General features: G+C 38.4%; 1 protein-coding gene across 3 annotated transcripts in view; it reads right to left on the bottom strand.

Moving 5' to 3' along the window:
• The window catches only part of DIAPH2 (diaphanous related formin 2), a 169668-nt gene that overhangs the window by 79214 nt on the left and 67697 nt on the right, over positions 1-22757 (bottom strand). For all 3 annotated transcript variants that reach the window (XM_064712729.1, XM_064712728.1, XM_064712730.1), the window contains exons 23-24: positions 17498-17627; positions 6811-6934 (exon numbers count right to left, since the gene is read on the bottom strand). In XM_064712729.1, the coding sequence (XP_064568799.1) occupies positions 6811-6934; positions 17498-17627 (254 nt within the window). The remainder of the gene's footprint in view (positions 1-6810; positions 6935-17497; positions 17628-22757) is intronic.

The following is a 22757-nucleotide window of genomic DNA, read 5'->3' as shown; positions in this document are numbered from 1 at the left end:
CAAAGCCAGGTACCAAGCAGAGTACTGTAAAAAACCTCATATTATGATAAAAATAAACATCTGGAATCTTGCCAGATGAGACCTGACCAATTTAAAGTTTTTTCAAATTCCATTTTACCGAGCAACATGCAGACTACATCAAATTAAACAATTCACATGAAACACCTCAACAGCACGGCTGCTACTTGATGGTTTGCAATAAAAACAGGATAACAATTCTTTGGATGCTTAGTGCACCACAGGGGCAAATACAGAATTCCAGTACACCTCATGGAAAATTTCATACTTGGAGTGATTAAACCCTCACACACACACACAGAATCACCTCATCCACCCCAGAACCTCACCATGGCTCGGGAAAGCTGAGAAAAAGAGGCTGCAAAGCAAAGGTTGGAGATGATGCTGTGGTGCCCTGGTTCAAGGCAAACCTGCCACTCCTCACACCCCACCAGGATCCCAGCCTGGCTTTTAAAAGTTCCAGATTTTTCTGGAGACGGGCTGCCAGGCCTTTCCACCAGCATTTCCCACATCCCCCTCAGAATTCACTCAGGATAAACAAAGCAGAGGGCAGAAAAATGCTAAAAACCCGAATTCCTCATCCACCTCCCAGCACAGAAACGTTCACGCTCTCCTGCCTCTCAGCAGGGAAACTGGGCTTGACCAAGCAGAAGGAGATTAAAGTTGTTTTTCCACAAGGTTAAACTCATCTTTAATTGGGAAATATCTAATTCTACCAGGGTTACAGCTTAGTAACCATGCATGCTCAAAGCACAGGGGGGAATGAAGGAAAAGCATTTCCCTTTCAATGGCCAGTGTAAAAACCTGCACAGCAATTCTGGAATTGGGTTTGTAATGGGATCATGACAAATTGATTGATTTTTTTCTCCCACTAATTTAGAAAGATGATTATTTGGGACAATAATTAGCAACATTGCCATTTAGTGAATTAAATAACAAACCAAACACAATTGGTTTCAGCCATGACCAGAAAAGGAGAACCATTCTATTAGAACAGCAAAGTAATTTGCCTTTTTTCAGCACTGTATTTATACATATATATAACTCTGTCCAAAGACTCACCTGCTGCACATCCCAGCAAACACAAGGGGCAATGAGCTGCAGGCCTGGAATATTTACCTGCAGCAGAATCAGAACATTTAACCTCCCCTTAACTCAATTATATCCATCGATTTCCATGACAAACACCCAGTCACACCAAATGTGACACCAGACATGCAAATATTTCAAAGCTCTTTTAGTGGGGGCATTATTTTATTTTTTTTTTATTCCAGGGTGAAAAATCAGGTAAAGGAAAGGATTAATAAATGCCACAGAGGACATTTCTCAGGGGAAATCAAATTGAATGACAACAGTTCTATCAGAACTGTCAGTGAACAACAGGCTCTCCAAATAAATAAACCAATAAACAAATTTCAGCTCCTGGGATTGTTTGTGTGAGTGTTGCTGGGCTGCTCAGGGCTGACATTTCAGAATGTGATCTGATGTTGTTCCCTCTAACTGCAAGAGGTCCTGGCCATATTTCTGACACACTAATTATCTTATTTTTAAACTTTTACCTGTAAAAAGGCAGCTCTGCACACACAGATCATTTTGTGTGCTGGGGAGACACACTCCCCACAGAGTAAACAACTAAAGTACATTTGAGCTCTACAACATCAAATATTGGTGGGTTTTTTTTCCCCTAAATCTTAATAATGCCAATTGAATATAAGTAACTAAATATAGCCCAAATTGCTTGTAATCTGATTTTTAACTTGGCTGGGTCAGTTCTCCAATAGGATTCAAACTGCTGAGATGCCACGAGCTTAAACAATTAGCAATGGAAAAAAAAAAAAAAAAAAAACAGAGAAGGAAAACTCAGCTTATTCACCAATGCCCTGAATTTCCCAAAAAAGCCTCTAGTTTGGAAAAAGAAAAGCAGATTATTTGTACAAACTAATTCTTGCTATCTGCTATCAGTGTGCTTTCAGCAGGGGATTTTCTGATGAAGGCCCTGGATCATTTCCCAACCAGCAGCTCCATCAGGGGCGCCTTGGCTGCTTTGGCAGCCCCATTTAAATACCAGGCGAGTGCTCGGAGATAAAAGGTTTTTACATGTAACCTCTCAGAAGATGAGACACTGTCAATTCCCTTCTCCAAAGTGCATTTTAGGGATGCTTTACTTGCATTTGGGGCAACACAGAATAATGCAAATCTGGGCCACGCAGACTGGGGCTGTCAAACAGCCAAGCAAATCACTGGGATCTCACATCTAATACTCAAATCACACATTTTGCTGTCTTAGAGCTACACAAACTTAGAAAAGAGCATCCCAGATGCAAAATTTAACATACACCACCCATGTGATAATTTCTCCCTTGCTCATGTTAACCAATTTGCATAAAACCATACAGAATAGGTGATGCACGGTGGGTATTCTGAAGAACATTTGATTAACTTATTACCAATAAATTCAAATTAAAACGAGTCTGTAGCAGGGTAAAAACAAACAAAAAATGGTATTGTTGGCACTTAAATAAATACCGGCTCTACTTCAAAAACTTCCTTGAAACTTGAACAATTTATGTACTAAAATTAATCGCCAAGCAGATGTACAGCATTATAAGGCTTGCAATTATTGCTTAAAACGTTTTCCATTTAAACATAAAACTCAGAAAAGTGAAGATTCAACAGTAAATAAATCATTACTTTCCTGTGCTGTGCCTTCAACAGGCACTGCAAAGCCTTTTTCTTCCACTTAGTATTTTAATTTAGAAGAAAATAGTTGTTTTCTATATGAAGCTAATAGAAAGTTAAATTAATCCCAAGTTTATTTTTTAAGAAATAATTCCTCATACTTAAATGCCAACAACAACAGCTCCCACAGGGGAATTATCAGCTGGTTTTAATCTGAACATCCCCAGTGCATCAAAGGCCCCAGACTTGTCCCCAGATCATTTCTGCACAACTGAAGAGCACCCAGAGAGGAAACGAAGCCCTCGAGTTTCACTGTGGGGCTGCAGGGGCTGTCAGACAGCCCTGGGAGCACAAATGCACATCAGGAGAGGATCCATGCCTGCCAGCAAGGCAGCTCTTTTATTCCATAAAAAGGATTCTCTCCTAATGAATGGTGTTCCTTACTGGAAATTAAAATTAGTTCACAAATTGCTGCTGTTCCATTTAATGATAAGATGAATGCACAGCGCTTTGAATTTTTTTTATCTGCAGTAATTTTTGCTCTTTCATTCATCATTCCCTTAATTTCGCAACTCTTTAAAAAAAAAAAAAAAAAGCTTTGAATTCCTCACATGTATGCAATCAGTCAGAAAAGCCACGTGGCAGCACTGATTGCTCTGGGAGGCAAAAGATTTCAATAACTTGAGGCGCATTAATGTCCCTGATTAGGGTAAATGATCAGCTGGAAAGCAGAAAAGCCACACAAGGTCTCCATTTGAGGCTCATGCAGGACACTCTGGAGGGATAAAAGGAATAAATTCATGCCAGGTATTTTATAAAACACACACAGCCCAAGTTATCCCTGTGCAGGGAGCAGGATAGCAAAAACCATGAACCAGTGACCAAATATGTGCCCTTGGGACAACATTCACAGCTCCTGTCTATAGCAGGAGCTATATATATAATATATAATATATTTCTAGAGGAATTAATTTATATTTCTAGAGGAACAAACTTTAGTTTGTGTGTATGTTGGGAGGGAGAAAGAAGTGATATTTATTATTCATGTATTTATAGTTCTAAATCAATATTAATGTTAACTCAGTGCAACTTTCCATTTGTTCCCTCTGAAATTGCTTTTCAATTCAGTTGTTTTTAATCTTAGTTAATAACATTTCCATTTAAACTCCATGAATGTGAATACTTTTCTCAATCCCCAACCAGACACCCGTGTTTTAACATCACTGAAATCTCTGTATACACTTACAGCACACAAATACAAAATTCAGAATTCTGTGCTTTGGAAAAATCTCCAATCAGAGGCACAAACACTGAAATAAAACCAGGAGTGAAAGGCAGGCTGGGCACAGTCTGTAATTACTTTTCTAAACTGTTGAATCAGACTCCCCAGTGCTGCATGCAGCAGGGATAATTATAAAAGGAACCTCTCCCATTTAAAGCTGAATTATTTACAAATGGATCTTCAGGTAAAACACAATTCCAGTCACGGATCAGATCATGGAAAAGTTGTTTCAGGAATCACACCTGAGTTATTTAACATAGCAAGAAATTCACAGAAGGACTATTTGAATCCCTTTATTTTCTTCAGCCACACTGCACTGAGATGAATAACTGTATGTGCTAAATAAAAATCTGATTAAGTGAAGAGAAAAATTATCTTGCTTAGAAACTGGGCAAGGAAAAAAACCCAAAATGAAAATGCAGGTAGAATTTCTATTCATCTTCTTGTCACTCACAGCATCAAAAGCTTATTTGTTAAAAAAAGTTAGAAAAACTGAAATGACTTAAATTGTTTGACAGAATTTGATTCTGTATTTTGACTATTAATTTAATTATTACACATTCATATTATGAATGGTATTTTTCTTGTCATTGGCCTCCTACATGAATTTAATACACCAAGCATGATCTATCCCTCGCACATCCTCTGAAGAAAGTCTCCTCCACAACTCCTGGTAAATAACTTTGTTTATGACAGGAATGAGAAACTCTGCCTTGAATATTCTAATTGCTGCATCCCAAAACTCCACTGAGACATCTCAGATTTTCCCAAACACTCAGAGAGATGTTCAGCCTGAAATCCTGTAACTTTGCCATCTCAGGATGTGCCATCACCCACAAACCTCCAGGCAGCTGAGGAAATCAAACAAACACACACTGCAGACTCGGGTGTCACTTTTACACCCTCCAAAATGATTCTCCAATCTAATAAAAAACACGGGAGTGTAGAAAGCCTTAATCATATTCAGAGATAAGCAGAAACAAAGTGGATCCCTTGATCCAAGGGGAGATGACTTTTGAAATAAAAGCACAGAACTTATCAGGTCATCTGCTCATTCTGGAAACACCAATGCCCAGGGGGAGGCAGCCCCTGGCTCCAGCCTTATCTCAGCTCCCAGTGCTGATAAAACAGCGAGGAATCAACCGGGAGGAATCCACCTGCAATCACCCAGCCAGCCTGCCCAGGACCCTGGGGCAATTCACTTGCAAATATTTCAGAGGCTCCTCCCATTTCAGCCAACACAAAGAAACATCAGTACTTTGTTTTTTTTACACTTCTGCATAGTCAGACAATGCAGAAATGTAAAGACAAAACAAACCTTTTCTTCTCCGAGAAATGCAGGTGATAAGCTGCAGAGAGAACAATGTTCAATATTATCTTCTTGGCTCTTTTTCCTCACCAAACCATCTCGGAGTGATGCTAATCATGGCTCTAAGCAAACACACAGGCAGCAAAACAAAAATACAACTGAGCAATCAGTTCTGTAACCTGGAAAGCAGAGCTGTCAAATTTAACAGGAAAAAACCAGTGGGAAAGGTGCATTTCATAAATTAGTTTGGTTTATGAACCAAAGTGGGGCCAATGTGACAGAATTCAGCCTCTGATGGGGTGACAAGGCACAGAACAATTACAGGGCAATATTGAAAGATTTTCTGATGTGAATGAAGCTCAGGAAATAATAATGAGCTTTGTTTAATAGCAGAACTGATAAAAGTGATTACCAGCAGCACACAGGACAAGGGGCAGGGGAAGATGGAAGGAATCAGAAACAATTTCCCACTTAGTCAGGAGTTGTCTCCCTTAAGCTGCTTTCCAGCAGCCTTGTCAGAAACTTAAAATAAATCCATCCAGGAGATGTTAAATATCTGCTTCTGAAATTTCTGTCACTGACTCCATTCAGATGGTAAATCCTGCAAAAAACTGACTTTGAGCAAAGAGAGGAGAAATCTTCATTGCAGCCACCTACCAAACGTGCTGAGCAGCTGTGAATGGATCTAAACATCAATGTTCTCCTTTTTCTCTCCTCTGAAAACCCCAAACCCACCAGTTCTGCTGCAGCAGGAAAGGAGAGACCTCACAGGAATATCTGAGCTTCTGGAAATGCACAAAATGCCCTGGACTTGGCACCACACCCCAAACGCTCCAATATTTCCACACAGAGCTGGGATTTGTGCACAATAAAAACCTGGGAATTTTTTTTAAGGGTTTCTTTCTCAGTCTTTCCTGCATTTTTGTGAGCTTCTTGTATCTTCAGCAGACTTGTTACTTTAAAGTTTTGAACAAAATGAAAGGTGGATATACAAAAACAAGCTAGACAGACATCATATTACAGTTCCCCCCAGATTTTACTTAAAGAATCCATAGTCTCTATTCTCTACAGAAATTAAGGGACATAACACTTCAGAGTGAAAACAAACATAAATATTCCTCTAAAACGTTAAAAATAGAACTTCAAACCATTAGAAAAATTGATACTCTGCCCTTCAAAAAACACCACATCTGGAGCTAAAATAATAAATACATCAACTTTACTGCAGGTGTTTTTCTAAAATTGAATAAATAATGCTTTTCAGACAGAAAAAACCATCTCCATACTGAGTTTATGGCTGCTCAGTGTAACCACTTCCTTCAGGAAAGCTGTCTGGGCACCCCTGGAAAATCTGATTTTTGATGCTTTCAGTTCTCTGCTTGCTTACATTCACCACACCCACTGCTGCTTTTTCTCTGCTCTGGAAGAAATGCATGAAAAGAGACTTTAAACCTATTTTGGAGCGCTGCAAATGCCCGAGCAGAGGATGGGAACGCTCAGATCACCCGTGCCAAAGGATATGCTCATCTTCTCCACAAACTTGTCGTGCTCGTCCTGGCTCTTGGGGAAGTTCTCAATGTCCTTCTCCAGGCGCTGGATCTGCTGGTTCATGGAATCCAGGTTGCTCTTCAGAGTCTGGGCTGAAACTAAGGGCAAAAAAAGAGTTTATAAAGTGACTCCAGAAAGGGTATCAGAAGAGGAAAAAACAATGGCAGTATAAATAATCTGAAAGAGAACGGTTCCATTAAGTAGATTCATATTTTTCTGAATTACAGCTCGTAAAAAAATCCTTCCCTTCATAAAAATAAATGGAAAATATCTACTGTAATATACCAGATCATCATATTTAACATTGAAATGTCACCACTTAATTCTACCATTAGTTCAAATTATTCCATTTCTATTTAAATTTATGGTAAAATTTCCAATATTTCTAATATTATTATTTCTAATATTCTTTTAAATCTAATTCAAAGATTAAAAACTAACTAGAGTTCAAAGAGATTTCATCTTCTTAATGCATGTACTTGGTTAAATGAATGATCTTATTAAGGCACATTTCTGTTACAGGAATGATTTAAAGAATAGACATGGGGGAAAAAAATGAAATATTTTTTCTTATATTGAAGTTACTCTGATTTCTGGAGCCCAGAGCTGTGTTAATAGCAAAGGTAGGTCTGAATAATAAAAGCTGCTGATAATCAAAAGGAAGGAAAGGACTCAGTACAGCACACTAATTACACAAAAAAGAGGGGACTGTAAAGAACTCCTGCTTGCTGTGTGAGAAGCCATTCTAATGAACAGCTCTGTGCTGCTAATTTGGATTAAACAGCCCCCGATTGATGCACCCTGTGAGCAGGAAATGGCAGCAGCATGGTGGGGGGCAGCAGCCCCACCTGACACAGGAGCCCCAGAGCTGGATAAAAGTGACAGAGCCCTGCAGAGACAGCTGGGGAATTCACCTGAACTGGAAATATTGAAATATTGAAATATTGAAATATTGAAATATTGAAATATTGAAATATTGAAATATTGAAATATTGAAATATTGAAATGCAGAAGCCATGAGGCCCATTTGTCACGCTGGTTTTGATCCCAAAGAACAACTGGCCAAGCTCTTGCTCTCCACTCAATCTCCTTTGCAACCCAAGGCTCTCTCCCATTCTTTGGCTCCTCTGGCCCAGCTCAAACCTCAGTGCCCTTAGGGAAAAGCAGACAAATCCCAAAACCCCTTTGCCCCAGTGCAACCAAGAAAATCAAATTACTTTGTTTTTCAAAGCAATTTTTATTATCTTTTCCTGGAAAGCAGCTTGCCCAAAAGTTCCACTAAGTACTTTCTAAAGAACCATTTATTTTTCTATTTTCTTGCTATTAAAAAAAAAATGTTGTGGCTACATGAGATTAAAGAGCAGAAGGAAATTGAGTCACGATGGCCTGAAAAACAGCACATAGGAAATAAAAATCTGGTAAATAAGGGAGCTGTTCCCAGAGGAAAATCAGTTTTGTATTCTTTCCAAGTGAGGACTCCCATCAGCTGTAACACTGAGTTCACCAGCGTGTTCAAATACATATGGCACCAACAGAGCTGGCTTTATAGCAGCCATTATCTTGATTTTATTTTCAATTTTATCCATTTTATACTGGGTACCAAAGGAACTACTAATCATGTAATCCTAGAATTATAGTGGAAGTTTTTAAAGCTTAATTCATCTGGGGTGGGAATCTATACTGACCACAGAATCCTTGTAGCTTTTAAATTCACATTGGAGAGTTAACCTTGAAATCAACCACTAAAACACTCTGAATAACACAAATTATCAAAGCTTTTAGGTTCTGCTTGCATTAGTTTAATCGTTTGATATTATGATCAAAGCACCCATTTTTGCTTGAACTGAAGAACTTGAATTACTGTAATATTTTTATGGGCTGTTGTGGAGTTGCAGAGGGGGACAAACAGCACAGGAGGAAAATGCTGGAAGTGAAAAATAAATGAGGAGGATGCAAATGGTCATTGTGTTCATGGAATAGCAGCTGGTAAGGCAACATAACAGAGTTTAACTGCTTGCAGCAATTTGAAAATATTTAAATGCACGACCACGTAGCAAGAGTAAAAGTTGATTTTTGTCTGGAATTCAAAAGTGCCAAGAAATTCAGCAAGCAATGACAAATAACTGTTGAACTTTGTGATTAAGATGGATGGAAAGTGTTTTCACTTCTATAAAATGAAGTTCAGAAAGGCCCAGATCAGGAACACGCTGGCTTTGAAAGCAGGGAGAACTCCATCCAAGCAAGGAGGCTGCATCCTAAAGCTGGGCTTCCCTTAATTAACTTCTGTACTCACACTCAATTAAAAAAAAAGTTCTAGAATATGCAATTCTGTTCACTTGCCCCCCCATGCCCAGGCAAATGTACAAGTTTCTGTTCAAGTAATTTATGCAGTTGTTGTTCTGCAAGACAAATTTCAAAAGATGACAGAACAAGGAACATACATATATATAGACTACAATAAAATATCTGCATTTCCTCCCATAAACCCTTTATTAGAGATTTACTACCTCAGTAATGTGCAAAGGAATCAACACGAATACCTTCTACTTTCAGGGAAATTCATGTAAATTCCTTCAAACTCTTGCAAGGTTTTAATTTATGAAAGCATAAATTCTACTCGCAGCACAAAGCCATTTCCTTGAAACCATTTCAAACCGCACACCCTGAACAGAATTCCCCTGCTCTCCTCAAAGACAGAGGCTTGTTCACCTTCCATTGCCCACCACTCCACAGGAAAATCAGGCATTTCACAGAACTGGACTCAAAAATGGGCATGAGAGGCAGTGTTGGCCTTCAGCAGCAAGGGCTCTTACTGACAAAGCCTCTCTGAGCAGCCATCCCAACATGATCCCACTTCATGCTGCAGTGAGAGTGAAAAACCAACTGAATCCAACACATAAATAACTGATGTCAAGGTAGGAACAGGAGGCAAATAGAGAAAATGAGGAAAAGATGAAGAAAAAAATACCTCAACAGCAAAACCCACCAGAAAAAATGCCCAAGGGTGAGCAGAACCCCCCCCCAAAAAAGGGAAGCAACCCAAAGGATGCCTGGCCTGATTTCCTTCTATTAGCAAGGATAAAATGTTGGTTGTTTTCATTTCCAAATGAAAAGAAATCAGCAGCAGTAAAAACCACCTCACCCACCCTCACAGGAAAATGAGGACTCCCACCCATGGTGGAAAGAAATCCAAGAAATGGGAAAGTGGGAGAATTCCAAAGTCAAACTAATTTGCTGACACAGGGAACAGTGAGGACAGAGGAGAAATGAGTTCTGGAAGGAATGATGTGGATTCTTGGACAGCAGGTTCAGAAAGAAGTCCAAGGTAAGAGGCAAGGATGGAATTTTTCAAGTCTGAATAGGTGCAGATGGGGGAGAAACAGCCTGGAGGAACTACAGTGCTCTCCCCAAACAGCCTGTCTAAAAACCCACATCAACCCCAAAAGCTTTTTATGGAACAATCTTCATGGCCAAAGAGAGGGAAAAAAAGCAGCAAAATTTCTCAGTTTTGCCAAATTGTGTCAGTCTGGCTCTCAGTTTGGCCCTAAGAAAATGTTGGCTTGCAGACAGCACCTGCAGCTCGAAGGTGGGAAGAAATGCAGCACCTTGAACGTGTGGACCTCAAACCCTGGAGATAAAAGGATTTATGAGACAAAGAAAAAAGCCAATAGAGAAGTTAAACTTGTGTTTCAGCAGAGTCACTGTAACACACAGAGCAAACAGGAGCAGGGAATGTGTGATAATGCATTGTCCAATGGTTCCTGTCAGGGGCAGAGCAATACAAGCACTCAGATCCATCAATATTGTCTCTGCACAAACACTGAATGCAACTCCCTTAATCATGCATCATTAAACCTTGGACTGATTAAGAGATTATTTTGCATATTATTATTTAATTATAGTAGAAAATCAGAGATGGCACAATATTATTCTGACATGGAAGGCAATAATTTCCTTCACCTTATTATTTTCCTTATATTAATTGCTCCTCTGAAAAAACCCCTCAAGCCAATCCTATCCACTGGTTTTGGAGACAGCAGTGCACAGTCTGCACGCTAAGGAAGGCTTAGTGAGTGTCTGCTGGAGCAGTTGAGTCCCAGAAAATGCTCCCAGCAGTTAATCCCATGTTGATGGGGAGCACGAGCTGCTCCCTGCAGCCAAGCTAAGCATTTTGTATTTACATTAATACAGCAACAGGAGCAAAGGTCACACTAATCCCTTCTAAAATAAGATTGCATCAGACTGAGAGTCCTCCCCACAACAAGAGGTGAAATGATACATTTTGATTAGGTGCAGTGCCTCTTGCATGAGACATTTCAATGATGCAGAGCTGGGACGGCCATGTCCACAGCTGGAAAACACTCTGAAGGGAAAGCCAACATCAATTACTTCCGTAAGCAAAAGCAGGCCTGCACCAAGCAAATTAACTGGTGGATTTTTAAGTCTAGACAGCATTTGCACCATAACTACATTGTAAGCATACTAATGACTATTTATTTCTCAGTGCCCGAGGGCAGATGGAAGGAGCCTTTCACAAAGGAGTGAGAGGCAGTTTGGAGGGAAATGGGTGAGCAAGTTCATAATCTGCAGGAATTACAAGCATTGATTACTCAATTCATAGCAAGCAAGTTTCTGTTTGTTAGGACAATAAACAATAAATGTTAAACACCTCAGGGCCAAAGGGGAAGAACAGCTCCACTTTACCCAGTTAGAGGAGCTGCCATCCTCCTCCTCCAAAAACTGGGAAAGCTTTCTGACACAGAGTCCTGGGCTTTAACAACCAACCCACCATGCAGAACAGAACTGCTCCCTGACAGAATCTTCCCTGCACTTTGCAGCTTTAGGAGCAGGAGCAGGTCTGCCCAAATGGCAGGAGCTGCTTTTCCCCAGCCTTCCACCTTTACCTCACTAACCAAACAGCAAACAATGCCATAGAATAGAAGCTTTTTAGTTAAACTGCTTTTTTATATCACAACTACAAGTCATTTAGAAATCAGATGTCCCAGTTTTAGAAGAACAACCAGGAGCCCTGGAGCTGCTGGCTGAGAAGAGCTGTGCAATCAGCAGTGAGGGATATCACCTCCAGAGCACTCCAGAAACTCACCCCACTTTGATGTTGGCTTAATTACAGATGTCTTTCAAGATCTCAGAAGTTGGGTTTATTTTTAAAAGAGAGCTGATGATGACAAAATCAGAATGTATTAAACGAGCGTGCTGAAGCGGAGCTGCTGGCAGGGGTGCAAGACAAAGGGCAAATGAGGCAGAGGAGACGAGGAAACACAAAGTGAGGGAGGCACAGGGAGGGAGCAGAGCTGCTGTCACACAACCTGCTGCTGACACAAAAACTCACAGAGATCTTGGGCAAATCCATCCTGGCCTTCCTGACTGCCTGAGCCACTTCCAGAGGGGCCAGAGCTTCCTCACAGCCACCAAAGTGCAAATTCCACCACAGACAGGCAGGAGAAGAAAGAACAAAGTGCCATTTTGCAGCTTTTGCCTCTCTCTGGAGGCTTGCATTAAGGAATTCTAAATGGATTACACAACTTAAGACATTTAAAGCAATCTCCACTTCTGAATTGGTTTAACTACAGCCAGAAATTCTTAAATGCTTTAATTTCTTTAATAAGCAACAGCCCATGAGAGTCATTTGGACTGTTCTTTCATTTTGCCCTTGATACTTGCACTTGAGGGAGAGGAGCAGAGCCTTAAAATGCAAGCCATACAGAAAGCTGCTTAATGGAGATTCCAAATTACAGCTCCAAACTGCAGCTCCAGAACAACCACAGTTCTCTGCAGCATTTATTACACACAGACTGCAACTAAAAACTCCTCAAAGCCTTCCCGGGCTGGGAGAGCTCACTGAGCCATTGTGCAGAGTGGGAGGCAATGCAGGATCTCAGCCAGGCTCCAAAAGGATCCCTTGGAGAAATTCCTGCTCAGAGCTACAGCACAGGGAGCACCTGGGAGGTTTCTGCTTTCCACCACTCTTGGGCCAGATTGGGCAAAATCTGCTCCAGCAATTTAAAATGTGCTTTAAAGGTGGAAATGCTGCAATTTAAAATGTGCTCTAAAGGTGGAAATGCTGCAGAAACTCAGGTTTTTTCCTGCTGCACCAAACTATAAAACTTTTGTCTGACAGAAAAACGGCTGCTGCTTATGAGCATGTTTTAAATTGCTGTACTTCAAAGTGACAGTGGCACAGGATGTTTTAAAATATTTCCCCCATCCTAAAATGATGCCATTAAATCACAGTGAAGTACCTGTATAAAATCTCAAAATTAATACTTTATTACAGTATTTGTAATAAAAAGTACACACGCATTTGCATTCCCCAGTGTTTCAATTGCTAATGGCCTTTCCAGAGAGATGCCTGCACCATCAGAACCATATGCTTGCAAATTAATGAAATAAATTCCAATGTCCAAGTGAGTGACAAATCAGTGCTGTGATATTGGTATTTTTCAGTTCACTGCACAGCCCTAATTCACCCCCACAAGGCACCTTTCACTTCATTTTACTTTCAACTCCACTTTCAAAGAACTATCAGGTGGCACACCTTGATGTCAGGCAAAGAACTCAGTGTGTTAAGTGCTCAAAAAACCCCTCATTATTGCTGAAAGAGACTAAAAAATACAGATATTCATATAATGTACATCCCCCTTTGCCAGTTAATCTCAATTTGCTGTGGCTCTGCACGGCCCAGGGGATGCCACTGCTGGCAGACCAAGCAGGAACAGCTACATCTCATTTTGATATTATTTACAGGCAAAATGGTTAAATCACAAACTGGGATGTAAAACTGCTCCTCTTAGTATCTAAACTGAAGTTTCTGTTATAAAACACATGGCTAACTTATTGTAATCATCTTCACTTTGTGTGTCACCTATTTCACTTCTATGATTTCTGAGAGGCTTGACACTCAAGTGAGCCTTAACTTTAAAATATATTTATTTTCTGAGTGATTAAAAGTATACTTTTAACCACACAGCTGTCCAGAAATATCTGACTTGTAAGATAAACCAAGGTACCTCTTGGTTTTGTTTGGAAATTTGGCTGAAGCCCAAGAGGGGATGGGAATTTTTCAGGTCTTTAATAAAAAGCTGAGGTTATAAAGTGCTAAGAGCAAATACCATGAAAAGCAGCAAGAGGGATAACAAGTGAAGTGAAGAAGGCAGGAATGTGCCAACAGGAATGGGCCTGGCTCCAAAGGACAGGAGAAAAGGGGAAAAAAGAAAAGAAAGGAAGAAAGAAAATAAGGGAAAAAAATAAAAGGGGAAAAGAAAGAAAGGGGGGAAAAGAAAGAAAGGGGGGAAAAAAAAGAAAAGAAAGGGGGAAAAAAGGGGGGAAAATGAAAGGGGGGAAAAAATGAAAGGGGGGAAAAAATGAAAGGGGGAAAAAAATGAAAGGGGGAAAAAAATGAAAGGGGGGAAAAAATGAAAGGGGAAAAGGAAATCACTGCCATCAAACAATGCACTGCATCACAGCCTTGTGAGTTTTGATTGGTTTTCCTTTCACAATCTGCTTCCAGGATAAGAAATGGTTTTCCAATGATCTCTTGATAGTTAATCACTTTGACCTTTGCTTGTATTTTCCTGAATAAAACTGTTTCCTAATTTATTTTTACTTTTCATAAAGCTGCAGGTTGATCTTCCATCTTTAAAAAGATCAACTATTTTATTGTACCTAATATCAGATTATTGAAGATTTCAGTACATGCATGGGGAGTTCATCTAATCTCATTGACCTTTTCATATTAAAATCCAGTTTTATGCTCTATCTGCTCTTTGTTAAAAAGTAAAAAAACAAAATCAGCTGTTGTTCAGATGCTGGTTCTTTATTCTTATATGAAAATTAAGCTGAACAGGATTTTTTTCCTTGACATGGAAGTGAGAATAAGGCAAGACTGAAAAGTTGCAGATCCAAGGGCAGCATTTGGAAGGTTCTGCACACCCAGACCACGAGTCCTGACTAAAAGCTGCCACATCCATCTCCAGCAATGACACTCACCTGCCCAGCTCACATCTCATTTAAAATTCCTGCAGAGATAATATTTGCTGGTAGATTCCTTCCTGTTTTATGAATAACTGATGCCAGCACCATCCTCACATCCAGCCAAGTTATTCCAAAAGAGGCTTCCCACAGGAAAAACAAACCCAACTGTCCGTCCCCAAAACCGCTGGTTTATAAACACCAAACAATAAATATTTGGAAGTGCAAATCTCCTCCATGCAAAGCACCTCAGACTCCTGCACAGGAAAAGCTCCAGTGTGGCAGAGCAGATGAACATTGCAATTACCCAACCCCAGCAGCACCACGGGGAGCAGTTGAAGCAACTTGCACAAATCCCATTTATTCTGCCAAAAATCTGCCTTGCTCCAGAAAGCAAAGGAGGGCTGAAAGAAAAGTTTTGGTCATTAAAAACGAACAGCAATTTATGCTCTGCTAGGAGTCAGTGCTGTTTATAGGAAACACAGCTTTTATCTCACAGAATGAAACAAATTTAACTGCAATAAAATCTTTTTCATATGTGTTCTGAGCATCAGAATTATGAGAGGCTTTGCTCCCATTTATATGCTTTCTGTGTTTAGGATGCTACAGCTTAACTAAACTTTCCTGACTCTTCCAGTTTAATTCCTCAAGTCAACTTACAGAACATCAGAGGCTTTGAATCAAACTGTAAAAATCTCAAAGCTGCAAGGTCAAGTGTCACCCACAGAGGAAAATTCATAAAAGATCATCAAAAGTGCCTGGTAAACCAGAAGACTTTACAAAGAAAAGAAGAAAAAGATGAAAAGTCACCTCGAGAAAAGAATTATCAAGTGGGAGAAAACATTTTTGGAATTTAGATAAGATGCCAAACTGCTACTTGCATAAATAACTTAATTAATATGTTAGTCCACAGAATCACAGAATGTCCTGAGCTGGGGAGGACTCACAAGGATCTCTGAGCCCTGCACAGACTGCCCAGAAATCCCAGAGCAGGACTCAGGCCAGTCCTGCAGCAAAGTGAGGCAGGGACACATTTAACCAACACAAATAAAACCCAGGTTACATGCAGGAAAAAAACATGGAAAAGGGCATGCAAAGTTTGAGAAATAACAAAAAAAAAAAAAAAAAAAAAAAAAATCAGGATGAAGACAGACACAAAAAAATGTGAAGGAGTGGAAGTGTGAGGTGAAACCATGGCAGAGCTGGGCTGATGGATGAACTGTCCCAGGTCCTGGGGGACACAGGAGCTCTCAGCAGGCACAGAGTGAGAGCACTGATGGCCTAATTAACGAACATCCAACAGCTAATCACTGCATGGGGAGAGCACTGACTGATAGCACTGCAGGAAGGGAGACAAAAACTGCCAGGAGAAAACCTGGACAGGGCTGCTGGAAATGGGCATCCAACTCCTTCTCACCTCTGCTTTCCTTCATTTTCTTGTGCTCACCCAGGTATTTATATTTATAATATATATTTATACTTTTTATATATAAATAAATATATAAATTCAATATTTATATATTATAAATATATTTAATATATTTATAATATATAATAAATATATATAATAAATATATTATAAAGATATCTAAATATATATTTATAATATATAATTAAATATATTTATAATATATTTGAATATATATTATAAATATATATTTATATTTATTATATATATAATATATATTTATGCTTATATTTATAGTTATGTTTATATTTATATTTATACTTATGTTTATTTTTATATTTTCTGATTAAATTGACCAATTAAAAGTTTGTGTTATCTTCATGTACTTCTGCCTGAGCAGAAAACCCAGCAATGAGGGTGCCAATGACACAGCCTGTGCCACATGAGAACGTGGCCAACAGGTGAACTCAGCCACCACATCCCAGCCTGCACTGCTGACTGACCAAAAATAACCATTAACTGTGGCCTGTGCAGCACAACTGAACTGCATCTATTCATAGGCAGCCTGGGATTTTTCCAGAATATGCTATTTACTTGTATAAATAATAAATATGCATATTTATTATATATATTTTTATAGTGTATATATATATATTTCATGTATTTCATGTATAAATATATATATTTATTTGCATAAATAGCATAGCTGTTTATTTGCTATTCTCTCTCAGGTGAGGAAATGAGGAACTCTGTGTGTGAAGGCTCCTTGCACACTCAGAGCTCACTCCTCAGAGGGGACACCCAACACCAGCCCTGCACTGCTGGCAACTCCTGAGCTGTGGCTTTTCAAGCATCTCACTACAATTTATTAATAGATTTTATAATACAATTAATAATACATTTAATAAATTTAATAATACAATTTATAATACAATTTATAATACAATCTATAATACAATTTATTAATTGCATTATTTTAATACAATTTAAAATTTTGATACAAATTTTAATACAATTTAATTTTTAAAATTTTAATTGTATCATAAATTGTATTATTTTCACAGCCCACTACAGAAGAAGAGGAGTTGCTCCATTACTGTTTTTCCCTTTTTGTCCTCAGCTCGATAAATACCAGACAAGCACAATCCACGTGGATTCTCAATGCTTACAGGTTACATAATCCCCCGATCCCAAATGAAATGCTGGCAGTGTTTCCTGTCAAAGCCAACACCTGCTCCCTTCAGGTGCTGTGCCTGCTGCTCACCTTTGCTCGCACTCTCCACGTGCTGCAGCTCATCTGGGAATTTCAGGATGTCCCTGTAATTCTCCTCACAGATTTCTGCCAGGAAGTGCAACAGGGTGGTTTTCTGGTCTGATGATTTTGTATCTCGAATCTAAAATGTAGACACAAGAGAAAACAACAAAAAAAAATTCTTAAATGTTTCAATAAAGTGAATATTGCAGACTTCAACTCATTAGCAAAAAGTTGCCTATGCAATTGCCTGAAAATAAACAGATTATTTTAAAAATGAATTTTCCGTAATTTAGGACTAGAAGGAATCTACCCTATGATGTATTTTAAGAAATAATGATTAATTTTGATGAGAACAAGATCTGAGATAAAGTTCTGAGATCTCAGCATTGCCAGTTCAGAATCCCCCAGATAAAAAATTGCTGTGTACAGAGATTAAACAGAACTGAAATTAGAGCATTCCTTCAATGCCATAAAGGCCAAATCTCTGCAGGAATCCCTGAAATTCTGCATAGCTGGACACCACGCTAACAGTCAGAATTTGCATTCTGACCAGTCAAACTGAAGTAACTCCTTGTTGTAAATCCACAATTCTTTCTTGGAGCTAAACCATGCTGTGTTAGGCTAAAGACTTGGAGACCAATTCTATAGAGAAACACAAAATAAATGCACCCTGCCTTAGCAGAACACAGAATAACCAAACAGCGAGGCAATCCTGACTGCAGCTGAAGGAAATGCAATGCATCCAGCTGCATTTATGAAAAGCTGCAGGAAAACTCTGCACAATGGGAAGTAACAGGTAAATGAATATTTTTGCTGTTCTTTTGACTGTAGAAGCATTTTTAGTGGCCTGAAACAAATCAGTATTCTTGGAAGTTATAAAACTCTGTTCTCCATTAGCCTGAGGGCTGAAATGAGGTTTTCAGTTAAAAAAGTAAAAATCTGAACTAATTGTTAGAATACAGGAGCAGTGGCACTTTCCAATACCCTTATGGCTCAATCCCATGGCACAGCACACGTGACAAAGGAACATCATCAACTCTAGAGAATGAGACAACAAATTTAAGACCAAATTCCTGAGTTTGCCCATTTTTGTGCAGATGTGGAGGAGGAATTGTGAGTTGATGGAAGATCCAGCAGGAGCAGAGATTTATCCACAAAGGCAAGACAGAGTAGGTGCAAGGAAGAGTCTGAGAGGAGCACACTTCACGTGACAGAGAATCAGTAACACATCTGGAAAGAATTGTTTTAACAGCATTTTGCTCATCTAGTACAGTTCTTACACAGAAGTAAGCTACAACATGCACAACAAATGAAATAAAGGATTTATTTAAGAAGAATACATAAATGCTTGTGTAAAATCTCCTATTTGTTTTCTCATTCTCTAAATCACTTGAAGTTCTAATTCTATAATCCTCATGACAGGCTTGCCATCGATGTTCAATTTAATAGAGGCCTTTCAGCTTTAAGGATTACCCTGTTAGGAATAAATGAGTGCAGTGGAAAAACAGGCTTTTAAAAATATAAGGTATTTAGGCAATTAAGAAAGCAATTTAATTCATACCAATTCAGCGATTAAAGACTAAACAATGCTCAGTAATGGTATGCAGTTAAAGGGCTTTCATGTGTTACATACACACAAGTTCTCCTGACTTGAAAAAAATAATAGATTTACTGGCTCAACATCTGCATGGGAAAAAGAAATTGCATTTCAATTTGTCTGTGAACAACAGTAGTGGGATTTGCAGTCTTTGATCTCTCTGACATCATCGAGTGGATAAAGCACTTTTTTTCTAAATGGACAAAATTATTTTGCTTTCAAATTACAACAGGAACATGTTTTGCCACCAAGAGCAACATCACAATAAGAGTCAGCATTAGCACCTTGTAGTACAGGTAAACATCTAAATAAATATATAAATAATTTTATTTAGAACTTGAATAAATATATAAATGATTTATTTAGAACTTGAGCAAATGTATCAAATTTATTTCTTTGCCTCAATCATAAAAAAGTCTCTGCTATATTAATCTTTACTTTAAACACAATGGATGCAAATAGGCCTGCTTGATATTTACAATCAATATCTGTACTGTAAAAATCAAGTCCTAAGCCCACTCATATAATGAAACTTAAGATAAGTGCTGTTTGAGTGTAGTTTAGCATATAATATTTAAATATAAAAATTGAAATGAAAGGTAGGAACTGGACAGGAGGCAGCTTGGTTGTGTCTGTATCACACCCTGTACTTGTATTCAATATACACTCATATTCAATATACACCCATTATTTTAATTTTTTACAATAAATGCAATACTTTTTACATTCAGCTTTTTCCTTGCAGTAATTTTGCCCAACAGATGTAACATCCCTTGGCTTAGCCTGATTTCTGCTGCTCTACACACTGCAGCCAAGTGGATGAAAAGCAAAAAGAGCCATTTAAGTTGTGCTTACAAGACCAGGGGCTGGACTTTGATGAACCTCGTGGGTCCTTTCCAACTCAGGATATTCTACCATTCTATGATTCAGGATAAATTTTTAACACTGTGGTGTTCAAATTTTAAAATACAGGTTTGGAGTCTAGGGCCTTTCCTTGCCTGGGAGATGGAATTTGGAAATAACACATTCAGTTTAAAAATAAATGAAATAAATTGCCAGATCAGTGGGGGCTACAGGAGGCAGCTCCAGCTGAATGCTGCAGCATCAATTTGAGGGTCAACACCATGAGACCCAGGGCTTGGGGAAGGATCAAAGGCCAAGGGACACAGAGCACAGCACAACCACTCAAATATGAGTTGCACAGTAAGAGGTTTAATTCTGTAAGCCAGGAAAACACCACCAGAACAAAACTCTCCCTCAGCACAGAGTAAACATTTATTTAACCCATGCCAAACACACAGAACCACTGCCAGGATGGGCTTGGGTTCTCCCAGGTGTGAGGGTTAAATGTGGCAGCCAATGCAAGGAAAAATTTATGTAGGAGCCATCACTGGAGTGACACTTTATTATAGCTATAAAAAGGCTCTCTATTGATTTTTATGAGATTATAGACCTTCTCCTACCCTAGAAATCTTTCCCCCCTTGCCAGAACAAGGGCTGCTGGACAATAAATGTCCCCTCATCAGTAATGCTCAGCCTGGATAAACAGCTTGTCTTGTTCTATTTGCACCTTGAACAAAGAGCATCATAGCAGCACTTAACAGATGAACACACATTGATCCAGCCAGAGCACTGCAAAGGCTTCATGGAAACTGAGCTCCTGGTCCTCACTTGAACTCTGCCCCACAGCTGTACCTGCACATCCCTGAAACAAACCTCCTTCCTTTCAGCTCCATTCCTATGGAGCAGAACCTGGGAGCTCCTGAGGGGGCTCAAAAAGCAGCTGGACCCTCTGGACATACTAAACAAACACAGCAAACTTGAGTGAATTCCTGCAGCAGCCACCCTCAGCCTGAGCACTTCTGCTGCTGTATTTCTATTGCTGCACTTTTGCTGCTGCATTTCTATTGCTGTATTTCCATTGCTGCATTTCTATTGCTGCATTTCTATTGCTGCATTTCTATTGCTGCATTTCTATTGCTGCATTTCTATTGCTGCATTTCTATTGCTGCATTTCTATTGCTGCATTTCTATTGCTGCATTTCTATTGCTGCATTTCTATTGCTGCATTTCTATTGCTGCGTTTCTATTGCTGCGTTTCTATTGCTGCGTTTCTATTGCTGCGTTTCTATTGCTGCGTTTCTATTGCTGCGTTTCTATTGCTGCGTTTCTATTGCTGCGTTTCTATTGCTGCGTTTCTATTGCTGCGTTTCTATTGCTGCGTTTCTATTGCTGCATTTCTATTGCTGCATTTCTATTGCTGCATTTCTATTGCTGCGTTTCTATTGCTGCGTTTCTATTGCTGCATTTCTATTGCTGTATTTCTATTGCTGTATTTCTGTTTTCACAGAGCATTCCAAGCTCAGGCACTGAAGATGCTCTGCTGCAGGCTCACGAGGAGCTGCTCTCCCTGGCCAACATCTCAGGAATTCTGATGCTGATGTCTCTCATTTGAACAACATTAAGTTCTCTGCCTTCTGCCAAGGGTTGTTTACAGATCATTTCTATCTTCCATAACATCATACGCTGCAATATAACATCCAGAGAGATAATCTGTTTTTAAGGATTTGCAATTACTCCTCAGTCATTAGCCTTCTAGCTCAGGCCAGACAAGTGGGAATGGTGGTTTTTTGTATTTTCTTTACCATGTTTTAATAAAAGCTTTAGCAAAGCAGATCTGTGTATGAAATGACCAGCTCTGTTGTAAAATCATTTATTTTCCAAAACCAAACGTTTATCCCAGATCAATACTTGCCTTTTTTCTCCTCTTTTTTTTTTCAGTCTGCATAATGTAAGCACTGCATCCAGTAAACAGACAATTAATTTTAAGATTGTTCAAGAAACAAGCAAAAAGAAAAAAATCAATACAAAACTCTGGTTGTATTGAAAAGTGAATTCATCACATTATGACCCCTCATCATGAAGTGTGTGTATTCTGCACATAGAAATGTGTACACGGACACCTTGCTGACAGCTGGCTCAAAAAAATAATAAAAATCTCTTTTCATGGGCAGAAAGTTCCACTGAGTGACAGTCACTGGTCTGAAAAAGGAGTTATTATAGCTATATAGTTATATGTAGTTAATATAATATATATAGTTATATATAGTTAATATAATATATGTATATAGTTAATATATATAGTTATATATAGTTAATATAATATATATAGTTATATATAGTTAATATAATATATGTATATAGTTAATATATATAGTTATATATAGTTAATATATATAGTTATATATAGTTAATATATGTATATAGTTAATATATATAGTTATATATAGTTAATATAATATATATAGTTATATATAGTTAATATAATATATATAGTTGTATATAGTTAACATAATATATAGTTGTATATAGTTAATATAATATATATAGTTGTATATAGTTAATATAATATATATAGTTGTATATAGTTAATATATATAGTTATATATAGTTAATATAATATATATAGTTATATATAGTTAATATATATAGTTATATATAGTTAATATAATATATGTATATAGTTAATATATATAGTTATATATAGTTAATATAATATATATAGATAGTTCATATAACTATGAAAGGAGTTATTATGAAATGCAAAATAAAGGCTCCCAAATTCTGCTAGACAAGCCTGAAGGCTGGCATACATTCCTTAGGAGCAAAAAA

The sequence above is a fragment of the Zonotrichia leucophrys genome, chromosome 4A (assembly GCF_028769735.1).
Source record: "Zonotrichia leucophrys gambelii isolate GWCS_2022_RI chromosome 4A, RI_Zleu_2.0, whole genome shotgun sequence".
Taxonomy (NCBI): Eukaryota; Metazoa; Chordata; class Aves; order Passeriformes; family Passerellidae; genus Zonotrichia; species Zonotrichia leucophrys.
This window is presented reverse-complemented; position numbering and strand designations above follow the sequence as displayed.